This window comes from Pogona vitticeps, chromosome 5 (assembly GCF_051106095.1).
Source record: "Pogona vitticeps strain Pit_001003342236 chromosome 5, PviZW2.1, whole genome shotgun sequence".
Taxonomy (NCBI): domain Eukaryota; kingdom Metazoa; phylum Chordata; class Lepidosauria; order Squamata; family Agamidae; genus Pogona; species Pogona vitticeps.
In genome coordinates, this window is record NC_135787.1 from 180208399 (window position 1) to 180225263 (window position 16865).

The 16865-nt window shown below is 40.3% G+C and overlaps 1 protein-coding gene and 1 long non-coding RNA gene across 15 annotated transcripts in view; one reads left to right on the top strand and one right to left on the bottom strand.

The window, feature by feature from the left end:
* The window catches only part of CACNA1C (calcium voltage-gated channel subunit alpha1 C), a 658158-nt gene that overhangs the window by 503302 nt on the left and 137991 nt on the right, over nt 1–16865 (top strand). For all 14 annotated transcript variants that reach the window (XM_078376325.1, XM_078376333.1, XM_078376335.1 and 11 more), the window contains 5 exons: nt 4508–4715; nt 5774–5894; nt 7123–7237; nt 12721–12841; nt 12954–13023. In XM_078376325.1, the coding sequence (XP_078232451.1) occupies nt 4508–4715; nt 5774–5894; nt 7123–7237; nt 12721–12841; nt 12954–13023 (635 nt within the window). The remainder of the gene's footprint in view (nt 1–4507; nt 4716–5773; nt 5895–7122; nt 7238–12720; nt 12842–12953; nt 13024–16865) is intronic.
* LOC144583143 (uncharacterized) lies at nt 1009–12724 on the bottom strand. The gene is made up of 2 exons (XR_013536776.1): nt 12070–12724; nt 1009–3049 (listed from the first exon to the last, which is right to left on the bottom strand). It is a non-coding gene; the product is annotated as an uncharacterized LOC144583143 (long non-coding RNA).

The window sequence follows — 16865 nt, forward strand, 5'->3', positions numbered from 1 at the left end:
AGAGACCCTTTCCTTCCTCCTTGTCAACATACAATTATTCCCAGAAACCACAACAGCAGAAATACAACCAACCAGCCACCATTAAAAAGCACAAGAAATTCGAGCACATTATTTGGCTTTCCTGTGACCTAGATGCTCCTTCTGCAGACTTCACCTACAAATACAAGCATATGCCAAACAAGTGGCTGTAGCTCTTAATGAATAATGCAGGATTACTAATGGCTGCCTGAAACCTGGCCCCATTGAAAAGGTCTATTTATTTGGTTGACTTTGCACCTCCAGAGATGTTAACAAATTATGAAATAAGGTAACACAGAATCAAGCCCATCTACTTCATGGACACCAGCCTGCAAGATCAGTGGTTCGCAACCTTGGACAACCCAGGTATTCTTGGACTTCAACTCCTAGAGGCCTTCACCACTAGCTCTGCTGGTTGGGGTTTCTGGGATTTGCAGTCCAAGAACACCTGGGTTACCCAATTGAATTGAATTTACTTTGTTGTCATTGTACTTCTGTACAACAAAATTAAATCCCATCTCTAGTACACATAATAATAAAATACACAAGAACATAGCATTCATAACATAGCACATTACACATAAAACACATCCCTCTCATTCACATCCATATCCTTCACATTTAATTTCCCATTGCACAACACATTAATATTGCACTATACAGTGGCATTCAATATAGCTGCGGCTCTGGGATAGAAACTCTTTTTCAACCTGGTTGTTGTGGGGTTTTGTGGGCTCTTTGGCTGTGTTCTGAATGTTGTTTTTCCTAACATTTTGCCAGTCTCTGTAGCTGGCATCTTCAGAGGACAGCACTCTGTCCAGAGTACAGAGCACAGAGTGCTGTCCTCTGAAGATGCCAGCCACAGAGACTGGTGAAACGTTAGGAAGAACAACCTTCAGAACACGGCCAAAGAGCCTGAAAAACCCACAACAACCATTAGATCCTGGCCATGAAAGCCTTCGCGAATACATTGTTTTCAACCTATTTGTCTTTGTTTTAATTATCCTGTACCTCCTACCAAATGGTAACAACTGAAAGAGGGAATGGCCTGGGTGTGATGGATCTTTGATAATATTTTGGGCTTTCTTAAGACATCAGGAATTATAGAGATCTTCCAAAGAGGTAAGGGGGCAGCCAATGATCCTCTGGGCCATTGCAATAATTCATAGTCCTCTTTGCCACGAAGAACAACAAAAATTGCCACAGATACTGCTCTTGAGCAGGATGGGGCCCCAACTCCTTAGGGATGCATTCATGAACAGGTGGCTGAAATATCTTTTCTATGCCTTCCCACCAAACCCTCTAGTGAACAGTCAAATACAGTCCTCATAGCCCCGTGGTGGCCCTGTCAAGCCTGGTTTATGACTTTGAAGCTAATGGCTTGCAATTTTCTCCATCTACCTTTAATTCCACACTTATTCTTTCAGAACAGTGGTTCAATTCATCATCCAAACCTACCCACACTGAGCCTGACAGCATGGAGAATTCTCCAGTGTTAGAGAATAACAAGTCTCAAAAATTGCCCACTAGACAGACCTATGAATACATTTGGAGAAGGTTTTCCTCCTTTGCTACCTCAATAGGCAAGTCAGATTTCCAGTCCTTGCTACTTACAGTGCTCCTTTTTCTCTTCCGCTTAAAGGAGAATGGGTTATAATATACTTTGGTAATAAGCTGTCTGTTGGCTATTGTAGCAAACTAACCTGCTCTCTCCTGGGCATCCAAATTCTTTAGAAATCCAGTTCTCAGAAAATCCCCTTGTGGTCTGCAGATACCATTCCTGACATTAGAATACCTCCTCCTCAATGGTCTCTTTCCTTGGTTCTCAATCAACTAATGAGATCTCCCTTTGAACCACTAATTACAATGGACCAGCGACCATTTACTTATAAAACTGCATTTCTTTTGGCTGCTATATGAGCTTGCTGGGCAAATGAACTATGCACCCTCAGACATAGCACACCATTCTTCCAATTTTACATGGTAAAAATCATCATTTCCCCTGACATCTCCTTTCTACCCAAAATAGTTTCTGACTTCCACCTCAATCATTCCATTGTCCTGCCAACCTTTTTTCCATCACTTTTGTGTAGAAAACTCTACATACTTTGGATGTTCGTCGGTCCTTAGCTTTCTATAGTTTAAAAACTAAGCATATATGAAAAACTAACAGTTACCAATAATCAAGAGTAGGCACTTAGAATTCACTGGTTCTTAACCTTTGTTACTCAGATGTTTTTGGACTGCAACTCTCAGAAGCCTTCACCATCAGCTCTGCTGGCTGGGGTTTCTGGGAGTTGCAGTTCAAAAACACCTGAATAATAAAGGTTAAGAACCACTGACTTAGATAACCCTCCATCAAAATGGCTCATCAAGTTCTGCTGTCAACTGGTGAAGAGACCACATCCTTATTTTCTAAAACAGTGTTTCCCAACCTGGGGTTCAAGATGCCAAGGGAATCACAAAGTATTTTCTGGGGAGTTACGGGCAACCTTATAACGTTTGTTAAATCATTTCTTCCTTGACCTTTTGGAATAGGATATTAAAGATAGTGATTATGTATAAGAAACAGGCCCTTCAAGGGAGAAAGAAGCTTCTACTTTTTGAGAGGGTATGACTTGGACTATTTTTTTTTTTTACAAAAGAAGAAATACCAACAGAAAGATATAACTGCGACTCCTGCAAAAAAGGAATTTTTTTGAGGCATTACTTTGGGAGAGCCTAAAGAAGGGGAGGAAATGGAAAAATAACAACCACTCCCCACAACATACCAGGAGGGGACACATAAACAAATGGCCTACCTCTTCTGCAGTGGATGCAAGGAAAGCTCTGTGCCACATTTTGAGAAGGATCCTCTCTGCACAAAGGTTTTGCCCCCTCTGTGGGTACCACAATGTTCTTCTGCTCCATGGCCCATCTTGTGTTTTCTTCTCCCTACCTTCTCTCTTCTCCCCCAGCCTGCTTTGAAGTGGTGGTTGCAGAGTTGACAGCAGCAGCAATAGGAGCACAACCAGCAGCAGCATTGACGGTGCTGCAATGTCAAGCAACAACAACAATGACCTTTTTATGTAAATGTGGCAGGAGGGGGTCACAGATTACTTGACTATTATAAAAGGGAGTTGTGACTTGGAAAAGATTGGAAACCACTGCTTTCAAAGGTCATTCAACCAGAACTGTAACCTCCCCAACTGTATTCCTTAAAGGATCCAGTTAAGTGACATTTGTGGAGCAGCAATGTGGTCTCAACCCTCGAAATTCATCAAATATCACAGGCCGGATGTCAGCGCTAATGAGGATGAGGCATCTTTTGGCAGAGCAGTGGTTTCTTCTGTGTTGGCATGACATCCCACTGACAAGTAACCGAACTTGCTACTCACCCATATGAGTGATTCATGGAGACCACAAAGGAGAACAGGTCATTTACTTGTAACTGTACTTGTTTAAGTGGTCATCTCTGAATTCACACAACTCAGCCCTCCTCCCCACAGTTTCCCATGTACTATAATGTTTGGTATACAGCAGTGGACTGAGGGAACTGAGGAATGGCTCTGGAATGAGCGAGCATGTGCAATGTTTGTGCAGGGGGGTATTCTAATGGAATTTTTTTTCAGCTCTAAAATGTTCTGAGGAGTTTTGTGTAGGTGCAGAAACAGTCCATCTGTGTGAATTCATGGATGGCCACTCAAAGAACTACAGTTACAGGTTAGTAACCTGTCCTTTCCATTGTTTTATTGCCCTGTTGTATCCTGCAGCTCTAGTCATACTTTTTTTGAATATTGTTAGACATTTTGTGGGCTTTTGCTTTTTATTGTTTTTATTACTAGCCATCTTGAAAATTTTAACTAGAAGATAGAATAAATATATAACAGGCCTTAATGTTTTACCATGTAAATATTATTAAGGTATATCTGAATTATATTTTGTAATTAACACAAGATTATCCCTGTGTGAACACTGAGATGGTTCCTTGCCAATTTCCCAGAAAATGAAAAGCCAGTCCCCTTCAATGAAAGACTGGACATACTTGGACCAGATTTTAAACCAATCTGCCTTTGAGTCCAGACTGTTCTTCCATCTGTTCTTGTCAGTTCTCACAGAGCTATTCTCTAGAGTGAGGTATTCTTGTTGCGAACAGCTGTGAGTGTTGTAATGAAGGTAATTCATTGAAGCGGTGTCTACTGATCACTGTATAGGTAAGATTTTCCTCTAAGTATTCTTCCAGGTGTGCAAGGTACAAGCCTTATAAGTGGAGAAGGACTTCTGCATTTCACACTGTATAACCATGAAAATATTCATTAAGTGTCACAGGTCCTGTTTTATGAAATAATAACAAATGTTGTATCATTACATTATATTACTTCTTGACAGGCTGTTTGTAAAAGACATATTTGTAGACATCAGGCAGCTGCCTGAAGGTGACACCTCATGCAGGCCAGAAGCATTTGCCTTGAACAGAGGAAATGTAATCATCTTTCTTTTGGCTTCTCAGGTACTGGAACTCTCTGAGTAATTTGGTGGCTTCCCTGCTCAACTCGGTGCGCTCCATTGCTTCCCTGCTGCTGCTACTCTTCCTCTTCATCATCATCTTCTCCCTCCTAGGGATGCAGCTCTTTGGGGGCAAGTTTAACTTTGATGAAATGCAAACCAGGAGAAGCACGTTTGACAACTTCCCCCAGTCTCTGCTCACTGTGTTTCAGGTATGCTTTTGCAATATTTTCTTTTATTTGTAAAACTCTTACATCAGCTGCATGCAGCACTAGGTTTAATCACAAATTGCATTTAGAATTTCTTGAAAGGCATTTGAAATTAACAAAACGCCCTTGTAATATTTTTAAATGCCAAGGTAGGACTTTTTGCAGAGAGAAGTACAGTGAGGTGTCCTCAGTCTTGAGAAGTCCCTTCTCTGTATTCTCACTGGCCTTGAAGTAATATTGTTTCAGCAGGGCCTACCTGGAAGAAGGAGTTGATATATAAAGAAGCACTTTTAAGAAATGTTCAGCTGAGACACCAGAATATGGCTTACAAATGTGAGATCTCTGCCTTTGTGGAAACACAGATCTAGTCTAGGGTCATTCACAGATGACTGAAGGAACATATCAAATGAAAACTACCATTCAGCTGTGTCCCAAGACAAATTTAAAATAAGCACATAGTGTCTAATTTCTAACTGCCTGAAGAGATGAAATGCCAGTTCTTCATCCAGAGGCAATGCATGCTTAAGAAGAAAAGATTTTGTTAATTTTAATATGAGCTTTCCTCAACCCGCATTTTGCAAATCAGCTTGCTTTTGTTTTCTGATTGGTAAACTGGGAGATTGTATGGCTTTGTCTGGATATCTGATGTCAGAGGCAGGGACTTGTGAACATTTTGGGAGTCTGGAAATGTAGGAGAAAGAAATATACATTTGCCTTATGGTGTAATCTGACCCTGGGTCATAGAATGTCAACAGAAAGACTACAAGATGTTCTTAATGTCAGTCAGTGTGTAAAACAAGCTGTTGTACAGAACAAATGGCCTTAGATGGTGGATAGCAATGTATATTTCTATCTTGTAGTCCATAGTGGATGCCAAGTGTTTTCCCATCGATACCTTGCAGTAAGAATAAAGATTTCAACAAGTGTCTTCTATTCTTAGCAGGCAGAAGATTTTCTTCAAAGCAAACCAAGATTGTGTTCTTTCTTATAACAAGCTTTTGCAGATGTTCTGCATATTGTCTAATACTGTGTCCTCCCATTGGTGGAAATGTGTCATTTAGATCCTGACTGGGGAGGACTGGAATTCGGTGATGTATGATGGGATCATGGCTTATGGCGGCCCCTCTTTTCCAGGAATGTTGGTCTGTATTTACTTCATCATCCTCTTCATCTGTGGAAACTGTATCCTTTGCTGCTACATTTCTTTTCTTTGGTATTTTGGATGGACTTTGAAGATCCTCCAATATATTAGAATTGTGCTGCGTCAGTTAGGAAAGTATTTTAGAAAAGAAGAAAAAATCGAGGGGGAAACATTTCTGCCCTCCCTTTTAATGTCACAATCCACGTAATATGTCACAGGATTGTCACCTCAGATAATACATTCCAAAGCTCCACTTGGGTGTGAACTAACTATCTGCATGGTCTACACAATGGGATAATTAGGAAAGCACTAAAGAGTGCCAAAAAACTCAGAAGCCTTAGACTGTGCCAGAAAAGAAAGATATGGCTCTAGAAATGAACAGGATGAAGCACTGTAAGTCAAAACTGGACACTGTAATTTTGTTCTAACCAAACTACACCAAATGGGATCCAAACATCTGTCTGGACAGGCCCTAAGAAGAAGAAATCATTTTCATAATGAAATTAAATACAACTATGTTCCCCCAAAAAGCAGGGCTTTGCTCACTCTTTTTGATAAGGACTGCTTGCTTATGTGAGAACCCTGCTTGAATGTTTATTGTGCAGATATACAGGATGCAATGAAAATATAGGAGAGAGGGATAGGTTTAGAGATATTCCAGTAATTAACCATTAAAAATTAGCCAGAAATAGCTTTTGTTTCTCATTCTTGTCAGAATTGAGAGTACTGACTGTCACTTAAACACTGGAAGTGAAAATTATTGATACATGTCTGTCTAATTAATCATCAGTTTGAATATTATATCTTATTTTCTTTATCATTTATAATGGCAAACCATGCTATATTAATACAGAATTGATCAAAATAATCATACTGAACAGTATAATGAAATGTAATGTAATATTCAGATTTCAATATGCTTGGAGAAACTAAGTATCCACCAAGACTAATTAACTTTAGATCCTAGGAGGCTTGTAAAAAAAGTCTGTAGGGATGGGCTCAGGTAGTGTCACTTAAGTATTCTATAATTCTAGAACCACAACTGAGTAGACTCTGAACCATCATTTTAGCAGATTGTATATTTGGAAATGGAAGGTCTCTAAGCAAAACTTTCCTAGAATATCTCAGTAGGTTGAGAGGCTCATATGGAGAAAGGCTGTTTCTGAGATATGCTTGATGCCAACTACTTAATAGTAATTAAGCCCGATACCATAGGACATTGTTCCATGCCATTAAATTTAACTTTTCTTTAAAGAAGTATGTCAACAGATATCTTGTTGAATGTCTTTTTGGCCATTGCTGTGGACAACCTTGCTGATGCTGAGAGCTTAACATCTGCTCAAAAAGAGGAGGAAGAGGAAAAAGAAAGAAAAAAATTAGCTAGGTAAATCCTTTTGCCCCATAATGTGGCAGAAAACCGTGTTCCTATTTGGATTCTACAATATAAAGGCATGCCCAACCAGTAGGTTCCGTTATTGTAACCTGAACAACTCCTAGTTGTAACTCACAGTCCTCTTTGTAACCCACAGTCAATACCATAGGAAGTGTCCCAACAAAAAGGAGAGGTATTCTGTTTATTCCAGGATCCCAGCAGTTCAAATAGAGAGTCTACATAATCAACCATGTGTGTATATGAAGGATGTGTGTGGGTTGCAGTTAGTCATGTGGTCGCATGAGAAATTCGTATTCCCTGTGGCTGAGCAGTAAAGATGAGCATGTGTGTTTTAATGTCATCAGTGCATGTGTGTTTTTAAAAATGGAACTATTGATTTTTGTTTATCTTTTACCAACAGACTAGCCTCTGTTGGTCTAACAGGTGCCAATTCTCAAATACAAGTGAGCTTTACATGAGATGGAAAACCATCTGTACAGTGTGCGTATGAAAGATGGCAGAATAAGAAACTGAGTTAACAGCTTTAGCTGCAGTTCCATTGTCATGTTGATTTTGAGCAGCCTGTGGTAGGGTTAGGAATATTTGGTCTAGATCCTAAGAGAAGCTAATTTCAGGAATTTATTGAAAGAAATGTTTTCCCTATTGTCCTTGCAACCACTTTACAAACCACTGGAAAAAATCTCTCTGGAACACTAAACAATGTGAGATGAGATGCAGGAGGGCTGCAAGGGGAAAGTGAGGTCTAGAAATTTTCCTTCCAGTAACTTTCTTCCATTATCTTATGATAAACTGTTGTGGTTTTTTTAAAATTCTTCATCATATAATCATGCCACTGTAAAGCTGTTTGTGCTGATGCTGCCATAGAGTAACTACAAAAGACTAAACAGTGATGGAAATGAAATGGTTTCCATCATATTTTAAGAAGTGTCTTAAAATAATATTTTTTTCAATACATTAATACATGAATCACTGCCTTTGGAGGAGGGATTATTTTCTTCTCATGAGATCAAATGCACCTTGGTGAAATTGAAGTAGATACTATTGCACTTGAATTACTTGTTTTCATATAGTAGACGACATCCTGATGAAACCATTGTGCCTTCTACTCACTTTGGCAGGCAAGACTGTAGACCGATCAGATTATAGGGCTCTCTCTAGTGTGGGAGACAGCCCTGGTTTTCCAGTCTTGCTCCTGCTTCTCCTTCACACAGGTTGTTTTGGCTCAATTCTGCCTTGCTGCATTTTCTTTTACTTTCTGTCTTTTCTCTTTCCTTTCTCCCAACTTCTCTACCACTAAAACTTTTGTGCCTTTCTCTTTCCCTCCACAAACAACCCCTAAGTCCCAACTTTGGATCCAGACCACATCTGAGGCCAGGGAGGAGGAAGACAGCTCAGGCTTTTCCAGATTTTCAGTCCTTGCTGGATCAAATTGGGTAACAAGTATGGATTGCCAAGAACTGGATCTCCTTAGCTACTTAAGAGACACCCACTATGCCAGTGGAGCTTTTTCATTAAATGCTATGCACTCTCAAATGAATGACATTGGGGCTGCAAAATTCTTGCAACTCTAGCTTCTTAAACTGAGATTAGTACATAGGATTATAACCCACCCACCCCCATGCCTAATTGCTTCACCTTCTGGATTACCCTCTTGATTGTTAAGGAGACTATGCCACTCACTCCTTCCACGGCAGTAAAGATAGAACACCAAGTGGTGTGTAGCTTCTGTCAACATAGCTGCTGGTCAGATCTTCTAGCCTTAGTTCTAACAGAACACACTGCACTTGATAGAAAAACAAAACTAAAAGGCACGGCTGCCTTTTGTTTCCCAAGGAAAATACTTGACAGAGTTCAAACACCATCTTGAGGAGGAGGGTGGAGGAGTGTTCTTCTTAGACAAGGAGGAACTGAGATAGGAACAAGGAGAAACTATTTGAGGAAGAAGGGAATGGGTAGGGAGGAATGCCTCCATTCTCTGCACAAAGGTATGTGGTACACAGACTCAATATGCTTTACTGTGCCCACTATTCTTTACACTGTCTTATCGGTCATGAAGGGCAATTCTGAATATGAAAGGGGTGAATGGTTATGTTAGAAAATGCAGATTTTGCATGAAAACCCTTAGATTCATCTTGGATGTTTTGCAGCCAGAGGACTTATGGCTGTTCTGGAATGATGCTGTACCTGTATACACCTAAATCAAAGACAATTTCTCAGACTTGCCTTTCAGGGCAGGCAATTTTCATATTCAGATTGTCTTTTGCTCCAGATAATTCCTGACTGTGGAGCAAGAGGTTGAGAGTTTGATTCACCATTGTGCCTCCTGTGAGTGAAAGCCAGCTTGTGTGATCTTGGGCAAGCTGCATAGTCCCAAAGTGCCCCCAGAGGAAGGGAATGGTAAACCACTTCTGAGTATTCTCTACCTAGAAAACCCTATAAAGAGTCATTATTAGTCAGAATTGACTTGATGGCACACATTTATTATTATTATTCACAAAGGTTCTCATGACTGTGGTGGCATATCTCACGTCTCAAGGAATCTGTAGTCTATACTGGATGGCCTTCTGGTTTCTCCAGAGGGGAAGAACAAGGATTTAGAGATGTCCACCTCACCATGGACACCCTTCATGTCCATGCTTCTCTGGTTTATCTTGGGAAGAGTCACATCTCCATCTGAATGTATCAGGCATCTAATTGTTATTATAGATACTGCCAATGGAAAGGTCTCACTTCCATCAGATAAGCTGGAAAAGTTGCAGGAGATGGCTTCCAAAGCTCTTGTGCATCTTAGTCCACCTTGAGAACATAATGATCACCATCATATGACTGCATTATGTAGGCAAGGTTCTATTTACATTATCTGGAGTGGTTTCTGCTTTCCCTTCAGAAGGCCATAACAGAATAGGAACATCAGTTTCTCAGGTCAGCAGCCAGATCAGAACAACCTCACTTGGTGGCTCAGAAGATGGGAGGGGTTTCTCAGGGATACACATTTTTCCTCAATTGACAACCGCTGCCAGTTTCAAAGTGGGGGGCTCAGCTGCAGAAACACATAGAACAGGGCAAGTGGTCTAAGGAGAAGTCACCCCATATCATAAACTTCCTGGAATTATGAGCAATCCGACTAGCCTTTCTAGTATTCCAGGTCATGGCAAGAAACAGGTCAGTATTATTGAAGACAGACAACATAACAGCAAAAGTTAATGTGAACAGGTATGGTAGAGCCTCAAATGCAATCTCGTGTAAGAGAGAAATCTGCTAATAGTTTGGGCAGAGTTTCATTTTCTCTTGACAGATGTGGAGCATGGTCAGAGTACTCTTAACTCACAAGCAGACTGGCTATGTTGCCCCAGCCAAGATGACCAGAATGTAGGCTTTTGCAGAGAGTCTTCTGCAGTGCCACCAAGAGGATTAAAATTCTGTAGGTCAGCTTGTTCACATCCCACTAACAAGGTTCCTCAGTTCTTGTCCAGATTGTTTTGGCACTCTGACAACTCCATGGCCAAGGACTTTTCTGAAATGGGTGATCTGGAAGGTTCGATAAATGCAGGATAATTCTTACTGCACTTTTTTAAGCAAAGGAAGACATGGTTTTTAGACCTGCTCCACTTATAAATGAACTACATGGCCAGTCCTACTCTTCTGAACTTACTCAGTCAGAGAAAAGACCTGCACTTGGAACTGGAGTGGCTACAGCACCATGCTTGGTTGTGGAGTAACTAAAATTATTAAAGAAGAGTTATACACATAAGGTGGTTGATATGATTGGTGCATTCTGTTGGCCTTCTGTGAATCAGATTTATGAAACGTTGTGGCCATGTAAAGGTGGTATAGGAGGAAAAATTGCTCTGTGATAGGGCATCCATCACTTCCGTTCTGGCCTCTTTTTAGGAAGCAGCTGGTAAGATCTGCAACCCTGTTCTCTTAAAAGACACGTGGCAACCTTTTTCTCAATGATTTGTTCAAAATGTGGAAAGTCTTTGAGCAATCACCCATGTACCAAATGTTTTTTCAGAAGTCTGGAACTTCACCAATCTGCCCATAGTGTATAAGTATCTGTTTTGGTTCTTCCATGTAGCCCTGAACTCCCTGATCAAGCTTCCTTTTTCTCTTGAACCAGACCTGTCCTTTATTCCAAAGATGAAATGGATTTTACACAAGGCTCAAGAAGGTGACATGCTTTCTTCCCAAATCCATCTTGACCTTTAGAGAAAGAACGACCCAAATTGGATGTTAAAAGAGCTGCTGGAAAATATATTGAGAGAGTGAAACACTAGAGTGTTACGCCATTTTACTCTATGGTTGTCTCTTTCCAGCCTGCTACAATGGAAAGAGAGGTCCTTGTCCAACTTAGCTAAATCACTTAAAGCTTGTATCCTGACCTGATATGAGTCTTTGGGGATGTGTTTGCCTGGTGGCTCACTCCACTAGAAGTGCTGTAATTTCAGCTACTGCTAATATTAGGGCAAATTTAGAAGGTATCTGTAGAGCAGCCACATGACAGGTTCAGTCCTCTTTTGTTAGGCATTGCTGCATGGACTGAGGCCTCACTTTGGAGAAGGGTGCTGCAGCAAGTGCTCCTGCCAGGTCCTCAAAATAGTTGCCTTGAAGCGCGAATGTCTCTGCCATCCTCCCCTGCGTTCTGAAGACTTTAATAGATCTCTTTTGTCAGGATGTTCTCCACTACAGGGGAAAAGGAAGTTGGTACTTACAGTGAGATGTCCATTTTATGTAGCAGAAGGAAGACACACTCCCCATTCCATGGAGATGTTAACTGACAAAGAGTTTCCAATGACACCTTGGGTTTTTCCTGAAATACCTACCTTGTGTGCAGAGCTGTTTCTACCCACAACTTCTTTCTTGTTTTTTTCTTTCTTCTGTTTTTCTTTTTGCTTGTCTAGGGGCTGAAGATGAGACTGGAAAGCCAAGGTTCTCCTGTCCCACTATTATTAATCTACTTATTTTGTCTAATTTGTAGGCTGCCTTCCTCCCAATTAGAGGACTGAAGGAAGCTCACAATGTTAAAACAAGTAAAATAAAAAGTAAAACTAATAACACATTAAAACAATTGAATTATAATAATAATCAAAATATATCAAATGACTAAAAACATTTAAAACTTTAAATGCAAACTAAACAAGCTAAATACCAGCATCAAGGGACTAAGTTATGTTATTAAGAAGTTATTACAGAGATCCCTGGACCACTCTGATTGGTCTACATTTCTGCCTGTCATAGCGAGTAGATGGGACAACCCTTTCACCAGGATGTCCTTCTTACATTTAACAAAATTGAAGTCTCATGGTAAGTACCAATGTTTTCTTCCAAGTCTGAGGGAGACTACAGTTTCTAAAAGATAGATAAGTTCTGGATTGTTGGAATGATTACTGTGCACTGCCTAAAGAAGTCTATAGTGGAAACATCATTCTCTGTTTCATGAACATCTGCCTTTTTCATCTTTGCTGAATTATTAGAACTGCTAGTCCTGAAAAGAAACAGGAGCCTGAGAAGCCAGCTGTGGAAGAGGAGATGAAGGAGGAGAAAATTGAGCTAAAATCCATCACTGCTGATGGAGAGTCTCCGCCTTCTAACAAGGTTTGCTGCTTACTGCTACTAAGCTCGCTGTGAGCTGATCATCTTTATGAATTAATGAAGGAATAAAAGACTAAAACGTGCTCTGTTACATTCCCCCTCTTCTTTTTGGCAGGGCAATACAGATGAATATCAGCCAAATGAAAATGAAGAAAAGAATGCCTATCCTACTACTGAGACACCAGGTAATTAATTAGCCATGTGACTGCACATTTTTTTCTAACTAGTATAAGCTGATACTCAGAAGCCTGAGACACTTTAAACTGCATCATAAAGAGATACATATCACCTAATAAAAGGTCATCAGCTGGTATTAATCTTGACAAGGTAGAATCATTTCTTTAGCTCAACTTGAAATATTTCTTAGCAGAACACTCGGTAAATGCCATGATGTTATAAGAGAACAGTTATTGTATTATGCTGCCCTGTGTTCTATATATATCCATAGCTATGTGAAGTCTGTGCTACAGCTCTGCATAAACACAGTCATGTCTCAGTTTCTTGTGCCTGAATGAACTAAACATTCAGCAGATCAGCATAAACTTGCTTATTCTGCATAACTTTTCATGTGCTGCTAAGCAGAGCTGAAGAGAAAGAGCTTTTCAGAGCTTTGGAAGTTTATTACTTACCTAGTGGAAGAAGCCATCAGCTGCTTATGACTTTAGAGACGTTAGCAGCCATTTCCCATATTTTCAGCCTTGAAATATAATAACGTATCCTATGCAGCTTGAAATAAATGCATATATATTACAATATCTGGTATCCTATACATGCCTGTGTACAGTTTGCATAATTTGTTGTGGCTATGCTACAGTACAGCTTCATTGTATGTGACCAGATGTGTGCCGGGGGGGTGGCCCTCCTATGGCATCAGCAGGAGCAGGGAACCCCAGTAATAACTCCCAGTAATTACTGCAGTAATAACTCCATGGACTCCTTTTCAGCTTCTTGACTTAGAACAGCATTTATTAATGATACAGCATCATTCTCCCCCCGCCCAGTCTCATGGGACTGAGTTATAGTAATTATAGTGTTATAGTAGGTCCCTCCCATCCTTTAAGAGGATATTAAAGACAGCCTTGTTTCAAGAGGCATTCAAGGACATCCCCACATAAGTTAGTCTTTCTATGTGATCCTTGTTTCACCATCATTTGGACTTTTTATTTATTTTCTTATTTACTTAGAGATGTTTAATGTTGGTGTATTGGGTGGAGGGGTTTGTTGTACTGGCTTGCTGTAAACCATTTAAAGTAGTGCTTTGTACTAAGTCAGCAGTATATAAATGCATCAAATAAAATAAAATAGTCTCTAGTCCCTTGGATGCTGCTTGCCAGCTTGGGCCCCCAGTTAACTTCACTGGAGCTCTAGTCCAGGTTTTGGAAAGTAGGAGGGAAACAAAAGCTTCACTCCAGATTGTGCCTCTTTTAGGGAGGGTTTTGGAGATGGGTGAAAGAAGCCAGGCTCAGTGACCTCTCTTTTTGTCCTCTCCCCCCGGCGCGCCTGGTGTTACTTGCCCCTCCAGGGCCATGGCGGTGTCCAAGCAAGCCCTGCCATGTCCAAGCACATGGCTGGAGTTTCCAGTGTCTGACTCTTGTCATAAGGATGCAGCTTCACACATTCTCTTTCCTGATCTCTGGTGTCTTTCCAGACATCCTCTTCTTCAGAAGTAAACAATGACCCCATGTTCGATCACCCCTGTCCTTTTTTTTACTTGTTGACCTCACACCCTCCAACTGGCAGGCAGCTGGCTCTCCTTCACCTGTGTGTACTCCCTCCCACCAGCTTGATACTGAGGAAAACCGCTTCATCCCATCTGCCTAATACTTGTGTTCTGGAGTGAGATCGCTTGCTAGAGGTGTGCACCTGTGTCCACTCACAACAGGCATGCAAACAAGACAATTTTCACCAGTTTGTCAACTAGCTGTGGCAGGTTACACAACCCTTACTTAAGTACCTATAGGATCCTGGCCAATATAAAACAGTAAAAAATAATTAAAAATAATTAATTTTAAAACATATGAACAACAATTTGTACATAAGGCAGGGGAAATAGTAGTTCTCAGCTGAGAAAGGTTGACATAAATTTTGATATGTATACATGTGGAATTTTAAATGCAGAAGCTTTTGTGGCAATCTGAAGAAGTATCATCTCTGTGTGTGGTGGCATGCAACCTGTGCTACATCAGATTACCATAGTATCATCTATTGTTGGAATGCCATAGAAACAAATACTGAACATATTCGCTTTTATCTTTTAAAAAGGCATTTTAAAATTCTACAGAATTTCTGTCTCTTTAATTAGGGAAGACAGTGTGTAGCAATGTGGGTGCTACCACCGAAAAGATCTGCTTTAGCAATATCATACAGTATTCTGTTGATTGTGGGACAACCAGTAAAGCCTTCAATGTAGAAATCAGGGATTGGCTAGGAATGTATAGGCCGTCTGATAAGTTTCATGGCTATGAGGATTTAGGGGTTTGAACCTCTGCTTGGTTACTAATAGGTAGCCGGTGCTTTCAATAACATATACAATATGTGCATTGCTTAGTGTTCAATTTGAACATCATATCTGCTACATTCTGCACTATCCTTTAAATCGAGTGAAAGACTAGCCCCATATAGAATGTATTCTAATACTCTAGACATAAGTTTATCTATGCATAACTAACAGCTGCAAGGATATACTTATCCAGGAAGAGATGAACAGCACATGAACAGTGAGTGCCCTGGACTATGGAGAACATCTGGGCCCCCAGTGACAGAGATGGACAGTTACAATTTCTGTATACTACTCCTTATACCTACTCCTCTAGGAATTCAGCCCCATTCAGATCAAGTAAACAAACCAGTCAATGACAAAATCTCTGTCCTGTCAGGATTCAGCTTCAGTCCTAGTTTCTTCTAAGCTGAGTGTGTTTGTGCCTGTTGCTCATAGGGTTTGGCTGTTTTCATTCTTTTGGAAGTACCATTTAGAAGAATCCAGTATGTGCAAAAAGGCCAGACCTAAGTATACTACAGGGTACATACAGCCACATTGTGCCATTGTGTGTACATCCTGAATCAGTATGGCAGAGACTATGAAGTGGAGCAAATTCTAATGGGTGGTTTGTTTTTGTTTTTGTTGGTCTTGGATAAACCACTGCTACCTTTCTTCTTCTGTGACTGAGAATGGGAATATGATTGAATAGCCTTGTAGGAGTGTTGTAAATATGAAGTGTTTGAGAATTATAGCTATCCTTATATATTAAAAGTAATACAGAGAAGAAAAATAGTACATCAGCTTCTACATGTAAATGCCTACTTAAAGGAAAACTAGATGTTACATGGAGTTTACTTCCATCTGCATGTTTGTTTTTGCCAGCTGGGATGCAGAAATTCCTTAATCATTTGTCTTCTGGTCATTTTCCAGCTGAAAATCATTCCTGGTTGCTTCACTCACAAGGAAAAAGACTGTGGGAGATTTTTAATCTGAAAAGTGACTGGCAGAGGAAAGGGTTAAAAAACTAGTTATCTACTGCTTTTGGTTGAAAAGAGAGGGGGGATTAATACACAAATCCATGTAATATTGTGAGTAGCCTAAGACATTTGCTTCAGAGGGGCAGCATCTGGGAGCTTGCCCTGTACACTTGCAAGTAATTTTCCCAGTCACTTCTATTTATTCTTTGTTTATCAGCTGTTCAGAGATCACCGAACATGATGGGCTTCTTGTTCTTATGAGCAACCCAACCTTGTAATACTGCAAGTGTGCACAGTGTTTTCTCTTCCTGTCCATCTGGAACACCAGATGACTTTAGACCTGTTCTTGTACACTATCTGCAAGCAGGCAATTTCACGATGCCAGCCATTTGCAGTAAGTCTTGGGTATCATTATTTCTCATCTGGCATCAGCTGTTCCAAAACATTTGTTTGACACAAGACTTAATTTCTTATTGCTAAGGATTCTTCCCAAATAATGTCAGCACATTTTCCAGAAGTCCCTCATAGTTGCTTAGTCCTGAAAATTACTGCTATCATACAAGACTGAGTT